The sequence below is a fragment of the Tachysurus fulvidraco genome, chromosome 3, assembly GCF_022655615.1.
Source record: "Tachysurus fulvidraco isolate hzauxx_2018 chromosome 3, HZAU_PFXX_2.0, whole genome shotgun sequence".
In the NCBI taxonomy this organism is placed as follows: Eukaryota; Metazoa; Chordata; class Actinopteri; order Siluriformes; family Bagridae; genus Tachysurus; species Tachysurus fulvidraco.
Window position 1 is genome coordinate 10,017,505 of NC_062520.1, and position 20,175 is coordinate 10,037,679.

General features: G+C 38.9%; 1 protein-coding gene across 1 annotated transcript in view; it reads right to left on the minus strand.

Annotated features, from left to right (window-relative positions):
* Positions 1 to 20,175, minus strand: part of reck (reversion-inducing-cysteine-rich protein with kazal motifs) — a 64,622-nt gene that overhangs the window by 27,539 nt on the left and 16,908 nt on the right. Inside the window, exons 2-8 of the mRNA XM_027149961.2 lie at positions 16,206 to 16,264; positions 10,644 to 10,718; positions 9,216 to 9,252; positions 8,820 to 8,905; positions 7,318 to 7,365; positions 3,615 to 3,648; positions 1,046 to 1,243 (exon numbers count right to left, since the gene is read on the minus strand). Coding sequence (XP_027005762.1) covers positions 1,046 to 1,243; positions 3,615 to 3,648; positions 7,318 to 7,365; positions 8,820 to 8,905; positions 9,216 to 9,252; positions 10,644 to 10,718; positions 16,206 to 16,264 — 537 coding nt within the window. The remainder of the gene's footprint in view (positions 1 to 1,045; positions 1,244 to 3,614; positions 3,649 to 7,317; positions 7,366 to 8,819; positions 8,906 to 9,215; positions 9,253 to 10,643; positions 10,719 to 16,205; positions 16,265 to 20,175) is intronic.

The window sequence follows — 20,175 nt, forward strand, 5'->3', positions numbered from 1 at the left end:
ACAATTTAGTCAAAGCCAAGAGTCATTGTTAAGGACTTCTTTATCAACATCAAAATAGCAAATGAGAGTTAAAGCCAGAAAACACAGAACCTGAAAACAAGGCACAAATTCGTGAATAACGTGATGTAGCAGAAGCAGAGAAACTAATCAAGGCTGAAACACAGTACAGGTAGACACAATCAGGTTAAAACACCAATGACAGCAAATAAAATATAAACACAACACATGATGTGAAAGCATTTCTGACTGCACTGTGACTAACCAGTTTATAATCTATTTATCAACTGTATATAAAGCTCTTTCCTGTCTGGATCTATACTCTCCTACCAGGATGCTAAGATCTTATACTGTAACTTCTATCTTTCACTTGTTGTACTAAGACAAAGTGTGATCGAGCCTTTTCTGTCGTTGGTCATAAATTTTGGAAGTTTACTCTTTCACCTGAAGTTAGATTGGTCTTTATCCATTTAGAAAGCTTCTATTACACCTTGGTCTCATGATGGTCTGATATTTAGCATGACGCAATATAATGTTATGTAAAGCAGTTTGTTGTCCATGTTGTCCTAAATTTCTCATAATGTCTTATTTTCTTAATTAGAACATTTAAATAATAACGATGTCATTTTGACGCCCTGTATGCGATTTCAAACTAAATTGGTTAAGCTTATGTCCATTGTCCTAAAAAAAAAAGATGAATCAGGATTCATGTCAGTGTAAATAAAACATTAAAATATTTTAAAACATTAAAATATATAGACCTTCTTACAGTAGATATATCAAAGTGTATACTGTACTGGCAAAAAGTTCAGTCCAAAAAACCTATGTAGACAGCCAACTGTTTATAATTTCCTTGCAAAATTTTCCCAGACCATCACACACTCACACACACACACACACACACACACACACACACACACACACACACACACACACACACACACACACACACACACACACACACACACACACACATATCTGTGTAAGATTAATTCTGCTGCTATGAGATTTATTAAGAGTTTGATGTGTGTGTAAGAAGTGTGCTCACTATCGATGGGACTCCTGGTGGGATAGGATTTGGTGTAGTTGGCCACGCAGCTGATGAGCTGAGGGCTGATGCTCTGGCAGTACTCCTTAACAGTGTTGATCTGAGACACAGTGGGTGAGGAGTCTGTGCGGAAGATTGCCTGGCAGTATTCCCGACAGTGAGTGTGTCTCCCTGCGTAGCTGCAGCACACTGAGCCCACTGCAAGAACACGAGAGGACAAGGTAAAGAAAAACTACACTCATGGGATAATCAAAGACAGGTAAAATGCTATTTAAAAAAAAAGCCAGAATGACCATAAACGAATATACTGTGCAGTCCAAAAGTATTAAAATATGGGTTATAAATTATTTTCTTAAAACTGGAAATAATAATAGAATTCTAAACACAAATCCACAAGAAAAACCCCCCCAAAAAACAGAAATTTGTGACTACTCAATATTCAAGATGATCCACAATTTACTTTTTCATTGTAAGCTAATTTGTAATTTAGACCTAACTCGTCTGTACAAAGGAAAAGGTAAAAGGACAGATTTCTTATCAGAGTCTTATCCCTTCCGCTGAAGCACATATTCATATGACACTCGGCAACTTCAGGTTTTACCCCCACATGTGGAGTGCATGGCGGCTTGAGTGCACGCTGTCATTAAAGCAAAAGACAAACATACTGAATACTAAGAATTTCTAAACTTCATGTAAATATATTTGTAAGATTCTACTTTTGAGTGATTTGAACATTTCTAATAGAAACCTTAATATTACACTGAAAAATATGACAAAGTATTTGGACGACACACTGGATGAAAAAATGGAACATGCCATAGACCTCCTGGGGCAACTTGAACCAAAGGTTATGCCCCATAATGCAGAGGGCTACATGTCAGGAGGTCCAAAGTCTGGACAGGAAACTCTGTGAGTGTCTGAGGGTGACGGTGCCTGCAGGGCAGTGCTCACACATACGGACACAAAAAACGCATTTTATTCAGTGGTGAGCTCAAGAGCAGGGTGAATTTCAGCGTGATGGGAGGTCACGACCCTGCCCTGCAGGCACAGAAACATGATTTGCCAAGTAGAATAGTGTCTTGTTTCTTTTTCACACAACATAACATACTCAGAAGTCGCACAGCACTGTCGATATTCTATGATAGTTCCTAAATTCATCTTTTTCACCAGTACGCTAAAGACTGAAATCGACTTATCAGACATTTTCAATGAGTTTATACAAATTAATGATTTTATCGCTGCAAATCTTATAGAAAATGAGTCATGGGTTTCAGTGTAAGATGTTTGTTTATCTCTCAGTTGAAAATAAAGCTTTCAAATTTTAGATTCTTCTGAACATGCACTTGGGGCATCTCAGAGATAAAAGACAAGTTTGATATCATCATTTACTTTGAGGAGAGAAACATTTGTGTGTAAAAAAAAAACACAAAGGAACAATTTTTCCTTTCCTTTCTTTTTTTTACTTTTCTATGAAAATACTGACCATAAGTTCAGTAAAAACAGAGCTACAAACTGAAAAAAAAAATAAAATAAATGAATTCTTAAAGCTTTTTGGGTATCTACTTTCATATGAACCATGAAGCAGCACTATGGAGTGTGACATGACAAGGGAATTCATTTTAGAACATGGGCACAGCCAAAACAGGCGCAAATTCCAATATTCTGCCCTAAAAATATTAATTTAGGTCATCCTTAAAAATATTCTGGTTTGCAGTAACAGTAAAAAAAAAAGGGTCAGTAGGTAGGTCTATATTTTTTTTCAATGTAAAAAAAAAAGTAAAATTTTAGTGATGGTTATTACGTAGGTATGACTTTAAACAAATTAGCAGATCGTGACGTCACTGACTGGGTCTTCAACCCGTGCCTTCGGGCGCATCATTGCAAACCTTATTTTGATGCTGGACACAGTTTTTCCAGAACTTTGTGCCAAGTTAAAGCGGTGTCGAGCTGTTTTAATGAATAGATGTATTATGGTGCCTGAATCCGTATGACTTTGAACGGTGACGGCGAACATTTTGTTTACTGCAGCCGCAGCCATCATTACCAAGCGCGAACCGTTGACTCTGACAGTGAATGAGAGTATGAGACGAAGCGAACGCACAGGCCATAGTGTGACATCCCTTAACCAATAGTGTAAACATAGATGACGTCACGGGTTTTTATTGAAAAGAAAGAACGTAGCCTTCGTTTGTATGTAGGCCTAGGCAATTTCTATATTTACAATACTTACTTAAAATATATTTTGTATTAGTTGTTTGAAAAGTAAAAAAAAAAGGTCGGTCTTAACGCAAATTTACAACCGGCAAGTCGGTCGGACTTAAAGCAAAAAAATAAATAAAAAATTGAGTCGGTCCTAAATTGACAGGGTCGGTCGGGTTACGGCAAACAAGAATATTTTTAGGGATGGCCTTAACTCAAATTTTTATTTTAATTTGTTACATTTTCTGGTAAAAAGAGTTAAATACAAAGTAGACAAATGATAAATGTGGCATTTGTGTGTCTGAATATCATTTACAATATATTGTTTAGTATGTTTGTAAAAAAATAAATAAATGTGACGAGCGCTTACTTTCATTTTTGGTGATACAGCTGTAGAGTGGCTTCTGCAGGAGAGAAAGAAGAGAGGGTTAAACACAGGCCCTGCTGGATAGAAAGCAATAACATCTTGATAGAGAAGGCAGTTCTGTTACTTGTAGGTTTTGGCAGTACTTTGTTTAACACGTTCTTTTTTTCTTTTTTGTATATCAACATCAAAGGAAAAAGCAGATAAAATATCTGGAAAGCGTTTAAACGGCGGCGTTTCGTCCTTGACAGACATTGCAAACCTCCCGTCCCATATTTTTGTATATGAATATATAAAGAACTGAGATACCTTTCAAGTCATGATGGTTCTCCATCCTCCTTCTTTTAAAGCCAATTTCAGATCTGGCCATCATGAGAATATCAATTAAAAACAACCTTTTAAAAGAGCTTTATAGCACTGGTCATTACCACCTTCCTTTGAGTTTCATGCCAAGTTAAAAGCAAACAAACAAAAATAAAACCTTTTGAGACGCTTATAAGTGCTTCATGAAGTTTCGCCTGTTGCGTGCTTTGGCTCTGGCCGAGATTGCTCGTAAATTGAGGGTGTGAGATGAAAGCCAGCTGAGGGTTTAAAGCAGGAGTGTATCTGCTCCAAACCAATCATTATGCCCATTGGTTTGTTTGTTTGTTTGTTTAGACAAAGGAGGCGACGGAGATTAAAGGAGGAAATAAAGCGAGGGGAAAACAGAGCCATGATAGGCTAAATACTCCAATAAAAAAAAAAATGACTATATTAAATGATAATTATTTTTTATTTACACTTTTAAATAACATTTCTTCCAAAACCTAGCTGTCTTAATTCCAGATGTGTACCAGTGTGTACACTGTATCCATGAAGAATAAGGAAATTAGACAGGAAACGGCATCAAGCTTTTATCAACACACATATAAAGACGAATGCGTTTTCAATCCAGGTTCAGAATCTCTTTTATCTGTGGTTTTATCTGATTGGAGCTTTGCTTGTCTGTTGACCTTTTAACAAGCAGAGGTAAATAAACTGTGACAGAAATAATAATGTCTGGGTTTAATTATGAGAAATGAGATGTACAGTAGAAATGTGTATAAATTACCCAAAACCCACTGGACACTTTTCTGTGTTCTGTACATTTTCAATACGTCTGTTACAAAGAAAGCCCTGACAGTAAGAGATTGTGATAAATTAAGTATAAGACACCAAGCCCCATGCTGTTATTAGAAAATAATCGACAACGCTGCAGAGAGATGTGAATCAGATAGCTGTTATCATGCTGAAGTATTTTATTCCTCTTACACCGAAGTCACCCGCAAACAATTACCATTTTTATTCTAATTAAATATAGACGTTTTATACTTTTTAGCCATTTACAGTAAAGCTCTGAACCATCCAGGAAAAAAGGACAAATTATATGTGTTATGAATTCTGTTATAATGTGTAGTGTCGGTTATTCTGATGCCACAGCGATTTTCCAGCGATTACAATGTTTAATTAATTACTAAACACTACATTGTGCTTTTTAATGGTTTAAAGTTTTGGAACGCCTGAGAAACAAGCCACGCCGACACTACTGACATTACAGCTGAGTTAAACAGTCGGTCTTCACCATTCTCTCTCTCTCACACAGAACGGCCTCCGTGCTTACAGCCTGAAACTCCCACAAATTTGTCTCCTAACAAACAAATTCTCCATCAATCTGTAGTCCAACCAGTGTGCTACCACATCCCCATAAAATCTTACAGCATTTGGCAGATGCAATTAACCAGCCCAACTTACATTTTAACTCATTATTTATACAACAGAGCATTAAGAGACTTGCTCACAGGCCTAGCAGCAACAGCAGCAGCAGCTGGGTGGACCTGGGATTCAAACTCACAACCTTCCAGCCAGTATTCCAACACCTTAACCACTGAGCTACCACATGCCACAGCTATACTTCCTTCCAATAGAGTTTGTTCTAGAGACTGATGGTTTCCTTAGTCTGTGTCCTAGTGAACCCATATTGATGTATTCATTGATACAGACTTCAGAGCACTTTTGTACGTCACTCTGGATAAGGACGTCTGTAAAATTCCATAAATGGAAATTCTGCATTGGGCTTTTCACACCGTTTATCCCTTAGTTAGCATTCTAAATCTCACTTTTAACCCCAGGTCAAGAAATGATTCACACTGGTAATTTAGAAGCGTTTGGTGTTAACCCTTTTTACCATGGTTATGAAAGCCTGCTGTCAGAAACTGAACACTGCTTGCCTCATATCACATATTTTGTAGTCACAGAAACCCTGTGTGGTCTTTAAAAAGTGAAGTGACATACGGCGACCCATACTCAGAATTCGTTCTCTGCATTTGACCCATCCAAAGTGCACACACACAGCAGTGAACACACACACCATGAACACACACCCGGAGCAGTGGGCAGCCATTTATGCTGCAGCGCCTGGGGAGCAGTTGGGGGGTTCGGTGCCTCGCTCAAGGGCACCTCAGTCGTGGCCGGCCCGAGACTCGAACCCACAACCTTAGGATTACGAGTCAGACTCTCTAACCATTAGGCCACGACTTGCCCAATAGTAGTTGCAGCATTTAAGGGAAAAAAATCAAATGGTGAAAGAAAAAACATTTATATAGCTATTGTCAGAAAAATAACATAATTCTGGACAAAACAAAGAAATAACTACTAACTAAAAAAAATCAGAAGCAGCTGATTATTAAAGAACGCCTGGTCAATTACGTGACAAACGTTTAAAGGACAAATATATTTACACACTGACTTATTTCTCACTGATGTGAAAGCTTAAAACAAGCTGTTATTTAAAGCGGATACATGTCGTATTTTTCCAGTCAGGGGTGTTGACGGCGCAAGTTTGCAAACAAGAAGATTAATCCAGGGCATCACATTGGGGTTGCCACAACCAATCATCTGTTTCCACTCATCTGTACTCTCGCACCAATTACCTTCATGTCCTCATTTAACACATCCATATATCTCCTTTGTTACCTTCCTCTTGACCTCTTACCTGGCAGCTCCATCTCCAACATCCTTCTACCAATATAACCATCTCCCTACTCTGAACAAGTCCAAACCATCTCAATCTATCCTCTCTGAACTTGTCTCCAAAACAGCCAACCTGAGCTGATCCCCCCTGTGCTCATCCCTAATCCTGTCTATCCTCGTCATTCCTAAAGAGAACCTCGACATCATCATCTCTGCTACCGCCATCAGGACACGTAGATACTACATGACAAAAACAAGGTTACTTAAAGCATGGAAACAAAACATAAACGTGACATTGTGAATAATGACTTGACAAACAATCAACACTGCAGGAAGGGTATAAATAACTAACCACATTAGGAGTAATGGGAAACAATTAAACCCATACAAGACATAATCACATGACGATAACAGCAATACACCTGTCAGCATCCCCCAGTGCTACAGCAGAGAATAGTCCCAGTCTCTGACAAAAGGTTTAGAAATGTACAGTGTGAAACCTCAGATTATAAAAAAACCAGGAGGAACTGTTAATCCTGAGCAGAGTGAAATGTGAAACAAGATGACCCAGGATTATGTTTCGAGCCCCAATGAAACCTCTCAGCTTCAAATACTTTTGTAAAATCAGTTGTTTAAGTGTCCTGATGCAATTTTACTAATATTATTCTTTCATATCATCCACCTCTACTGTAACGTTTTTTTGTTGTTGCCAAAGACTTACCTCTGTGTCTTTTCTGCATACTTTTGTGATATCATTTTTCGATGATGCCTAAAAAAGAAAAGAAAAAAAAAATACAAATAATGCATCAGAGATTGAGGCAGGTCCAAAACCAAAATCAACAATTATAACTGATGCTATAAATACTATATTATTAAACCACAAAATTCATAAAACTTTATGGCTTATGTGAAGTGAAAATAGCCTGAATCTGGACAAACATCTAAAAATTTTAGTTATGAATTTATTACAAATTAAATAAGAGATCATTCAGCCTTTAGATGTTTTTACTCGTTCCAGGTTTTTCGTTGACATTTTTGCTTCTTTCTACAAAATAAAATGTTTAAAATAATTGTAAAAAGATTTAGATCAAGACTACTTCAAGCTGTAAATGAATACAAAATAAAACTGACTATATTCTAAATAAATTTTTATATGTATCTGTACAGTAAAACATTCCCAGTACAGGGTACATAGAGGATTTATAATGACAATTCAGAAATTTCAAGGACTTTTCTAGCTCTATTTATTTATTTATTTATTTATTGTCAAGGACAATACGAGAGCCACCATTCAAACATTCCTCTTTATATGTTCTTTTTAAATATAAATAAATAAATAAATAAATAGACAAACAAACACACAAATAAACAAACAAACAAATAATTTCATTGCACAAATGTCATGTCAGGCCAATTTTTTATATAGTGCCTATTCCATGCTGGATTAAATTTTTATTCCAGGCATTGCTTTGTCTTCAGCATAACCTCAAGTGTACTTTAGGTGAATTACAGGAGCTGTCTGTCAAAATGGGTGAGCGAATAGCGAGAGCAGGTAAAGGAGGGGCATCAACCGTGTGTCATGTTTGGAGTGAATGACTGTATTCAATTTAATTCAGTTTTATTTTATTTGTTTAGCGCTTTTAACAACAGGCATTGTCTCAAAAGAGCTTTTTTTAAAAAAAAAGATTTAAAAGAAAAATGCTAAAATTGATCCATGTGGCAGATCGACTTACATTTTTATCTCATTTTATATAATTGAGGGGTAAGGACCTTGGTTAAAGGCCCAGCAATGGCAGCTTAGGATTTGAACTCACAACCTTTTGATCAGTAGTACAACACCTTAAGCGCTAGGCTACCACATCCACGTTACCCTGAATAAGCAAGCGAGAGGTGACGGTGGCAATGAAAAACTCCCTGAGAGGATATGAGAAAGAACCCTCAAGAGGAACCGGCCTCAAAATAGAAGCGAACTTTTTATAGCTATTGTCAGAAAATTAACTAATAACTCTGGATAAACTGAGAACTATCCGAGTATTTTAAACTACTGACTGAAAAATCTGCAGAACCTGATTGTTGTTTGGTATATCAAGCACTTTTAACACAAAAAATAGCTATTTTTTAAGGTTTTATTTACATGTCAAAAAAAAGCCACTTCAATCACTTAAAGAACCATGTACGAGCCCTGTGGGACTTTTCCGAGGCTGATGTGGTCTGGTTGATTACCTGCTTGCATTCCCTGCGGCACTCTACCGAGATGGCCAGCTCACAGCAGCCAAGACCGACCCATCCATCTGATTTTCTTGATGCTCCTAAAATAGGACCAGAAACATACCGGTGAAATGGCACCAACAGAAAAAAACTCATATCCTCTCCGTCTTTCATCAGAAGTTCACTAATTCATGCACGTTTTAAAGCTTACAAACCATAGCACCATGATCATTATTACAAGCAAATTTTGCCCAATATGTTTCTAATGTTCTGTCTTCAGTCTTGGATTGAATGGGACGTTGTTACAGGACGTTTGATACATACAAGCTTGGACCCTAAATCTTCTTCAAAGACAGACACAACAATGCACACGTCACTGTGATGTACAGTACCTCAGGCTTCAGGTCTTACCTGGTAATGTTGAGTTAATGCAGATCCAAAGCTCATTCTGCAAAAAGAAAAAAAAAAGATACTGTACGTGTTTATCAGCTGATTTATGACTGCATGCTTGATACACTATTCGCATTTCATTTAACACCTTTAGTAAAAGAAAAAAAAAGAAGAGAGAAATCAGCCTGCTCACCATGCTGATGTTACATTTAGAATTGAATTCACTTTGACATGTCGGTCATAACTTCCCAAGTATTTTAAAGCTAAGCTCTATGTTGTATTGTTTATTAAAAAATATAAAAAGAAACAGAAAACAAACATGGTTCAGTGAAATATTTGTGATCTGCTGTTGAAAGAAGTTCAAACTTAAAAACTTCACATCAGAGTGAACTTCATTACCAAATAAATCTTGAATGCCAATAAGGCACGCATGCTCCAGGGGTCGTTCTGGGTGAACGCTTCCTTTAATCGTACATCCAGTATTTGACAACACTACATTTGCATATTAAGATCTTATCTAATAAACACTGTAATGCCAGTAACATTTGATTCAAGAATTCATTGATCTATTTTAACGGCCATTTATGTGTTAGATACGGTAGCCTATTTTAATGACTGTTACGGCTTCATTTGCATAGATTTGTGCTCTATTTTCATATCATTTGCCTGTGAAGGTCATGCAATACATGAAATATAATAAGTATTTAAATTGCCTGAACCAATGTTAACCAAAGGCGAGGAATGAAATCCGGTTGAACTCTGCACAATGAATTCATTGCACTCTTGCCAATCTTAATATTGATTTTCTTTGTGTTTCTCTTTATATATTTATTGTCATTCACCAAGGCTCTGGAAGGCCTCTCATTATGAAAGGCATAGATCAGAGAAACACAACATCATGACCAGGTATTTTGGAAAATGCCTCATGGGACTGGTGTAGCAGCAGCAGTTTCGGTCTCTCAGGATCACGATCACTCGACCAATTCGGTTCTTGGTTTCTCATGCTGGTCAACAAACAAAACAACATATGTTCTTAAGCCTAGGGCTCTACCTTGTGAATATCCTTTTTATGTTATGTGTTAAACTGTAATATTTATTTAAAAAAATTGTTGCCACCAGTTTGAGCGGCTCGGTCAGTGATTCTCAACACAAAACCGCGTCCAAAATCCATTTGGGCAAATTAGAGGAGAACACGTGTCCAAATAAAATAAAGCTTTCCACTTGCTGCCTAATTAGAGACTGACTGTAATTGTATGCTGCTCCTGCTAGCATTCCAGGTTTGTAATTAGGGTTGAGGGTGAAGTATATGAAGCTGTGTTTCGAGGGTGGAGTATCTGAAGCTGTTTGTCAGCCTTTACTGTGTCTTCACACTTTTATCCCGTGCTCAGGTAAGACTAAAACAGAAGTCAAGAGAGCTTGTTTGGAAGGACAGGTGCAGGTTCGGCTTACCATAGACTCTGGACAGTAACTTGGTAAACGCTGGAGAAGGTGCATCAGACGGGATTCACTTCTAATAGTTGCAAGCTGTAAAAAAAAAAAAACATCAATACATCACCGAGGAGACATCTCATTTTTAATGTCAGAAGCAACACCAATAGCAAATAGCTAAGGGTGTTTTCATGCCTGGTTAAACACCATTGACCTCTCAAAGCAGTCTGCGTGGAGAGAGATGATCACTGACACCCCCCAAAAGAACCCACAAACAAACCGTACTGAGATTTCGCGATTTCCGAGTACGCTTTGTTTGTGGGTCCTTTTTTAGTTTCGACTGATTTGTGTGACTGTTGATTTTTGTTATGAAAGAAGTATTTAGAGGCTTGCTGTACATACTGCTATCTTCCCTCACTGGTAAAAACAAATCTTTTTCAAAATGTCTGGTCGTGAGGTTGTGTGCTTATAAAACACAGGATCTTATATAGTGGGCATTCCACACAGTGTAAAATAACGTCATACTAAACAGTGTTTATATAGTGAGTTCTGTAATGAGGAAGTGTTTAACATTTCTGGAAGGAGTCTCCAATGTCTGTGGCTTGTAACAATTGGGAATTCTTCTGCCATGCTATCTGGCTTTTTCCAATGTCTTCCTTAAGCTGTTTTTTTGTTTTGTTTTGTTTTGTTTGTTTTTTCGTTTTTTTGTCTGATTGACTTGTACTGAGGAAATATCCGTTTATAGCTGCTATAGCGTAAGTGATAACAAGAACAAACTTGTTTTGCAGACAAGAAATATATAATTCATGATGCTGCGATATAACAGGAATAAAACCTGAGCATGCTGGGTATGCTGTGATTGGAAAATATCCAACTACAAGGTTGTAGCAGTAACTATGCTTCTACACAGGGTCATGGAGAACCTGGAGCCTATCCCATGGGAACATCCCAACCCATCACAAGGTACAATCACACACTCACAACCATTCACAGACTATGGACAATTTAAATATGGAAATCCTCCTACAATGCATGTCTTTGGTCTAAGAGAGGAAACCGAAGTACCCGGACAATCCCCGAAATAGAACATTGGGTGGGCTTTGATCAACTGTGGCTGTGGACATGACTGACATGAACCTGAAGCATGAACCTGAAGCTCAACTATATATATGATATATACAAGATGATGTCATCGTTGGGTTGAATTTGTTTAGTCAGCTTATATTGGACAGGATTACTCTGGAAGAACGTTCTATGTAAGAGATTAATTATAATTCAAGCCTCTAGGATGGGTTCTCATGTTTCCTAATTGCTGCAGGCGAGACAGAAAAGTGTCTGCCAAAACTGAGTTGAGTTCCACATGCTGCATCATTTGCACCAACCATCTCACTGTCTTCTCTATCCAGCTCTATCCAACATCTCATACTTACAAGTCTTTAGCAGGGGGTCATTACTCTCATTTAGCGGAGGATGTGGTTTAAATCAATCAAGTCCATTACTAACCTGACATCAACGTGATGTTGTTTTGTTGTGGTTTTCTCTCTTACAGTAAATTGAATTGGAAATGGGACAAAAACTGATGTTTAAGTGCAGAATGTCTGCATTTGGGAGGACACCAACATTTCCTGAAAATGTTGGTGTTTTTTCGATGTTTAGCAAGACCTTTGCTATCAATTTATTGAAGAACCTTGAGTCTGTGTAGATCCCTTTTTTTTGAAAGGTCATTAATTTGAAAGGCCAGTAGACCAAAGCAATATGCTTTAGACTATGAGTATTTCCTGTTTGTCTCCGAAACATTCCGCTTGCAATCACTCAACTTCTCGTGTCATCTGCTCAGGACACTGTGTCCCAGAACACTACAGGCTTGTTTATGTGTTTTATGGTGGTCTGGATCTTGTGGTGAGGCCTCTGAAGTGATGCTGGTCTGTTCTTTTCTTCATGCTAGTCATGTCTACATCCTGGAGAATTTTTGATCTCTCCAACATCTGAAGAGAGGGTTTGCCTGTATGCCTGTCCATGATATTTGGTGGTTTTCCTTTCGCTAAGCTCAACATGTATCAAACAGGTGATTTTAATGTGTAACAATTTGCTATGTCTCTGATTGATATAATTTATTTTGGTGCATCATGAAGGCCTTCTTTGCTGATGTTTAATCTTTAGCAGTTTCCATGCAGATAGAAGACAGCAACAGACACTAGACATGAAGTCCACATCTAGAATCTATGCCATACTGTTTGTTAGCTCTCTTGGGTTCTAAAGCATGAATTAAGGATACACAACCTTCCATTTTCAGAATCGTTTAGCCTACAGTACACATGAACAAGAACCCTGGAGCAAATCTTAGGGGACTTGGAGCATGGGAAGGGGGACACCCTAAACAGGGTGGACAATCGTACCTGCACTCACACGCCACAGAAAACATTTGAGATGTCAATCAGCCAGCAAAGCATGTCAGAGGATCAGCGGAAATCTGAGGAAACCATTGAAGCATGGAAACTCCACACATACGGCCCTGTATGAAGTGGGAATCAAACCCCCATCCTGGGGGTGTGAGACAAGTATGGTAACCACTAAACTACCCCAGATAATAAATAAAATACTCAACTGAGGTCTGTGATTTCAACATGTATGTAAACACTCTAACATTTTAAATCATACTTTAAATTCACACGTTAATTAATGCCTTATAATGCTAGAAAATTTGGTGTCCACAAGTGCAAATGATCCCAAGATGTCCATAAGTTACTATGGACTATTTAATTCCCTACTATTTTTTAATTATACCGAGCTGGTATGACAACTTAATTTCCATCTGGGGAATAATAGTTATTCTATTCTTGAATGTAATTTATTTTTATATTTTATTTTATTTAAAAAAATTCATTTTATTTATTTATTTTATTCTAGAATTATTCTATTCTATTCTTCAAGAATTCTATTCTAAGTTACTAAAATTTTGATAAACTCAGATTAATGATGGTGCCCAGTCCAGACTGCTGTATGCTAATTTCATATAATCTGCAAAAACCTCTTTGTGTGTATCTAAAACAAGAGCAGCTGATGGCCAGTAATTTTTTGGCGGCTTTTCAAAGAAAATCTGCTGCACACTCCAACAGAAAAGGACCAGAGCCTCTGTGAGTGAATGACCTATCCAGTCCATTTAGAAAGTTTTTCTCTCTTTTCTTTTCGAAGGCTAAATCAATGGCGGGTGCCAGGCAGAACATCTAAAGAAGGCCGTCTTGCTTCTTTCAAGGGGCTCGAGGCCTCGTCTCATCAAAGCTCCAAGCTTCCATTAAGGTGAAATAGCTGGGCGATTACAGTGACACAGCCTGGAAGCCTCCTCCCTCTCTCTCCCTCTCTCTCTCCACAGAATCCCTGCTGCAGTCCAGCACTAACAAGGTGTCATTATTGTCCTACACTCAAAGCTCCTACATTTGTTTTTGTCAGTGTTGTCTTGCAATCTGCTGATATTTCATGCTTGGGGTCCAATTCGTGTTTTCTAATTCTCTAGGTTCAAATATTTCTGGCCATTTTGAGACCAGGTATATATTGTTTTTCCTGTGAACATTCAGCATCCGGTATTTTAAAAAGAATTTCCGACACTCACTTAACACACTCACACTGATTTTTTTGGTGTAAATTGGGCAGTGTTCACCCTCCCTCTCTTTGGCAGGTGCAATTATTGGCATAAGAGGGCTTCTGGAAGCTGGTGCCGTGTCTGGACAACCACTGTAATCTGAATGGGACTTTCTTTTTCAGAGAGGAGGGGGCTTGTGCTTGCCAGAGGGCTCAAGGTTAAAGTAATGCCACTGGCTCAGCTGTTTCTGATTGCCCAAAAAAGTCCTTTCAGACATCTCTTTCATGTCTTTGGAGTTTAAAAGACAGACGGGAATATGTGAAAGCCTTCTTGGCCTCATCGCATACTTTCCCCACAGTAAATAAAAGTAAGTGAAAAAGCCCTCACCTGCCCCTCAGTATGATGGGCGGAGTGAGGGAAACTTTTATTCACTCACTCTTTCTCATCACCCATCTTCAAAGAAGTGGAAAAATCCCAGCACTTCTCACCCAAACAGTCTATATATTTCTAGCAGAGCTGACATTAAACAGGCTGTTATATGCTACACAAATAAGGTTGTGCATTCTCTGCTTCTGCTAAAGCTCCTTTCGTTGTTCATAACAAGTGATGGATTGGCTGTATACAGGCTCACGTACGAAAAAGTGCATTCGTCCATTTTAACTAAGCGCTACGGCGCTCCAGAGCTTTAAAGATCAGCCAAAATTTTGAATGTCAGAAATGGCGTTAAAGCCAGCATTATGTTGTAACTGCTCATTTAGATAACACTATAACAGGTGCTGTGTTAACGTTCGTATTATATCCAGATGTGAATCAATTATACTTTAACAAGGAATTCCTTCAAATCTCACTTTTTTTTTCCAAATGTCAAATGTGACTTCTGTTTCATCATACATTCTACAAGATGCTGATTACATTAACCCCTTAAACTCTTAAAGACCTGTAATCAGCTCCAGACGTACATCCTTTATAACTACAAGCCTTTGCTATTAGTTTCTCTTGAATTACTGAATGCCACAAATCTCCTCGCATCACGGAGCGTTTCTGAGCACGTGCTCTTACAACAATGAGGTTTTACTTTGCTTTCTAGTCTTGTCTCTGTCCTGGTTTGATGCTTGATTGTGGTCATCATCTTTTTAAGTTAATTTCTTCTTATATTTATACACTCCTGTGTGTTGGTCTCCTTAACTCTTATCATGCATCTGTTACTTGTTTCCTGGTTTGGAAGCCTGCTTGTTATTTGGTTTGTGATCATGCTTGAAATCTGACATATTCTCTCTCTTAGAATTATCGGCTTTCCATACAAACAGCCTAAAGACATAATATTGCTGTGGATCACTTGAAGATGGCTTTGGGCTACAATTGCCACAGACAGTTTTATACTCTCCATCAGTGGACAGTTCATAACTTCAACCAGACAGACTTTATACTAAAACTAAAATAAATTTTCAGGTAATTAGTAGGTAGTGTAAATTTTGACCATATATTATATTCGTTCATTCATTCATTTTCTACCGCTTATCCAATCTCTCGGGTCACGGGGAGCCTGTGCCTATCTCAGTCGTTATCGGGCATCAAGGCAGGATACACCCTGGACAGAGTGCCAACCCATCGCAGGGCACACACACACACTCTCATTCACTCACACACTACGGACAATTTTCCAGAGATGCCAATCAGCCTACCATGCATGTCTTTGGACCGGGGGAGGAAACCGGAGTACCCGGAGGAAACCCCTGAGGCACGGGGAGAACATGCAAACTCCACACACACAAGGGGGAGGTGGGAATCGAACCCCCAACCCTGGAGGTGTGAGGCAAACGTGCTAACCACTAAGCCATTTATTATATAGAAGGGAAATTTTTTTTTCCATTATTTGTACGTGCCTCTTTTGCTCATTACGGACACATATGACAGATATAATTTCTACCCTAAATATACTCGGTTGTGCCCTGAATTATGGAATAAACTGTGAAGAAGTTGATACAGTCGCATGAGACATTTCTTACCTGATCGCACGCATCTTTACACTGGGGGAGGTCCACGGCATGATGGCAGCAGGAGGGGTCTATAAATGCAACATGCACACAGACAAAATAGCCCAGAATTAGTCACATGTACTCTAATGTGGAATCATATCTTGCTAGACAACCACTAGGCACCAGAATTGTATCGAGTCTCTGAAACTGTACTGGAAGGATAAACAACAAAAGATATCCTCCCAGTTGGTGTTGATGATGATGGTGGAGAACTCTGACTAACATGTCATGCCAAAATCGCCCACAGGGGTTCAGCTTGGTGGAGATCTGGTGATGGAAGCTGTTGTATACGATTTATGTCATTTTCATCCCAATCAAACCATTCAGTGAGACCCCTCTTAATCTCAAAATGGCAGCAAAATGTATATAAAATATAAATATAATAATATTGTAATAGATGTTTCTTAAATAATAGTTCCTGTTTTTCAGTTGGTATTTTCAGTGTTACAGTGTTTTATTTAATAAACCGTGTTTTAGTTATCCCTTCAATTGGGTCGGGTTTTTATCTTCACTTTGGCGAATAGTATTCCTTATGTAAAAGCATACTCATATAGGAAGCAGTTGATATTGATGACATTTTTTTGGTAAATCTTTAAAATGATATGCATTTTTATCTAGCTTTTTATTTTCTTATTCAGTGTTAAATCATTTAAAGAAAGGAAGACTGAATGCTGACAGTAATCCCTGGCCGGACATCCAATCGAGTAACTAGCCCTGGATGGAAAGTAGGATACACCCTGGACGGACTGCCAACCCATCACAGGGCTCTTCAGTACTCTTCAGATCTTAAGTACATTTAGCTGGCCCTGATGGCAGGTCCGGCTGAAAGGGTAGATTTGTTCGTGTGTCAGAGGAAGCATGCAGATATACACTTCTCTCTTTTGCCTCACAGCTAACTTTGGACAAAAACATTTTGCCTGATTGGCTACATTTTGGGAACAATTTCATGTTTGGCTCAACTGTTTGTCTGAGTTGCCGCTAGAACACAGAGTCAAGAATAATGATCCAATAGAGCAGCATTATTATTCAGTCACTATTTTGAGGTTGAAAACAACAGTTAAGTAATTGTGAGTAGAGTAAATGTGAAACAGTTGTTTAGGCAAAAAACCCACTCCAGATATTTTAGTCAGTGTTTTTCTTTTAACTCTAATCTGTAATTTCAAGAAATTAAAAGAAATAAACAAATGAATGCTATATTTTTCCATTAAAAGAAAATAAATGACTGAACCACAACGAGTCCCTTCAGTGAAGTGAAAGGGTGTAAACAGACCTGCAGGTTTCACATGCTTCACAGAAAAACGGTGCATAGCAGGATGGAGAAAGAGCACGCTCTTTGTGTGCGGACGCAACGGTTTGTTTATGATAATCGCAACAGGGAGGTGAGGCTTTGAGGACCTTATACAAACATATTCTCATCTGTTTATGCTCTTCCAGAAAATGTCATTATTATCAGACGGGTGTGCTTTCATCTCTGCCCAGCCTCGGCCGTCGTCCATTTGCGTCTCGTCCAGAGCCTGAGCCTTTCATCAGTGTGATTCGATCTGTTTCTTTTCTTTCGTCCTGTCTGTATTTTTCTTGTCTCTTTTCTCTTCGGACGGTGTAAGGAGGAGTAGAGTGCAGGCTAGGATTGTTCAGAGCTAAGTGTGGGCTTGATTGACATCGCTGGCTCTGGAAAAAGCTTTGGGGGCCTGTTGCTGAGTGTCTGGATAGGAACTGGAATCTGTCGCGAAGGGTTACGAGTCTGAATCAGCCAGACACAATCAGGAGTGAAAAAGTGCAGGATGCTTCACCTGGCAAGGTCCTGATAAAGAGACGGCTTTCTGTAATGAGCTAACACTGCAAGATCATCTTCGATGTCGAAGGTGGTGTTCTTCATAACTAAACAAAAAGAGCACTAGCTGACATTTAGTTTGTTACACTTGATAAGAACCTGGTATAAATCTTTGCAGGAATCTCTAACACTGCTAGAATGTTTTTGAAGCCAACATGTGATATCATGATGTTAGACAACAGATACAGCACCTTGCTGCAACAACGCAGAGATCATTTATTTGCAGTGAGATCCGGTGACTTATGTTGACTAGGGTTGGGAACCGAGAACCTGTTCCTGTTATTTTAACAGGAGCCGGAACCGCGCGAAGTTTCGGTTCCAGACACTGTTCCGATGCGATGACGGGCAAAGCGCTGGGAGCGGTCATTTTAAATAGCCATGTCTTACCTCATGAATATTAATTGTTTACACTGTTTACAGTCACGCAACAAAATGAACTCAGCTTACCACAGAAATCAGTCACTCGCGCTGCTGTGCTGAGGTACGCTTTGTGTTAAACATGTCTAAAAAAAGTCTAAAGTGTGGATTAATTTCTACAACAACGAAGCAAATCTACCCCCTCTGAGAGGGTTTTCTCCACAGCTGGAGATACAATAAGCCAGGAAAGGTCTCGTCTTCTCCCAGAGAAAGCAGACATTTTAATTTTTCTTCAGAAAAATTGCTAACTGTTTTGCTAAGTTGTAATTCTGGATGTTAAATTTGATGTTGGATTTATTTAAATTTAAATTGATATGAATTGAAATTCTCTGTTTAAAATATTTAAAGAGCGATTAATAAACGCAAATGGAATTGTTTAAGTATTGTGCCTTATTTTTCACATTTCTTTTATTATGGAATCGAAATCAGAACCGGGAATCGTAAGTCAGAACTGGAACCGGAAAATTTCTTTTGATACCCAACCATAATGCTGACAGTGACTGTTGGGTGATGGAAGATGTTGGCATGCCCGCCCAATAAATTTCGAAAAGTTTGAGCAATTCTGTCTGAAAATGCTATTCAAGTGCTTTCCTGAAAAGATTGGCTATTTGCACACAGCCTCTTTATGTGAGAGAAAGTTATTCTTTGTCTGGTTTTAGGTGAAAAGTGATTTCTATGATTTCTGACAAAGGTCAGCTCTCTATGAAGGGTTCTCCAACTTTCGGAACTGTCGGTCTGTCGTATTAATTCATTCTGGGAACTTTTTAATGAGAGTTACAGTAGACACATTTCAAATATTCTGGTTAGGGCTGCCAAGAGAATGTGAACAGCTTCGACCCGGAAAAGCACTCACACGATCTGTGCATTGTGTTTGTCTGAAACAATTACGACAAGTTTTTGGGTCACAGAAAAGAGTTTGCTGATTATCTCCATAGCAAGACTCACATGTGCTAGCATTTTGGGCTTACCCGCTACTGTGTCCCTGTTTTTGAAAGAAAAGTAATAATGCCACCCACAAGCCACATCAAAGGAATTCTCCTCTGTGACCCCCCTAAATCTGGCCCCCTCCCTCTGTGACCCAGCCCTCCCCCAACTAAGTCCTTCATGTAAACATCTATATCGAGGCTCTTTTTTTCGACAAGCCACAGGAAGCCCTCTTTCTTCCCCGCCCATTCCAAAAGCGTGTTTTAAGCAGTGGGAAGAGGAGGTCCAGCAGCGTTGAAGCGGCACAGGAAGAGAAGGGGGAGTGTAACACTGCGAGTCTCTCGCACGTAGGGTGCATGTGAAAGTGTGCATTTGATGTCCAGAGAAGCAGGCATCGCTGACAGAAATTAAAGGCAACTTTACAGGGCAGCTCTCCTACAGGCCCCACAAAGCTGATCAAAACCGGATGAGAACCAGACATGAAAACTGACAGGCACAAAACAGGGGGATGGGGAGACTCAGGATGCGAAGCTGTGGCACTCCAAAATTTCCCAAAACACTTCCACAAGAAGCCACGATGATTCTGGATTGAATTTGGGCTCAAAAATGTCAGCATGAGGAACAGCAGACACAATGGCCCCCGACATGTCGGGCTCACATGGGTTCAATCCAGTGATGAGAAACAAAAAAAAAAAGGAGCAGGGTCTCAGGAGGACATCTGTTCTTGGACTGTCTCTGCTTGCGCTTGCGAAACCCAGAAGCTTGCAT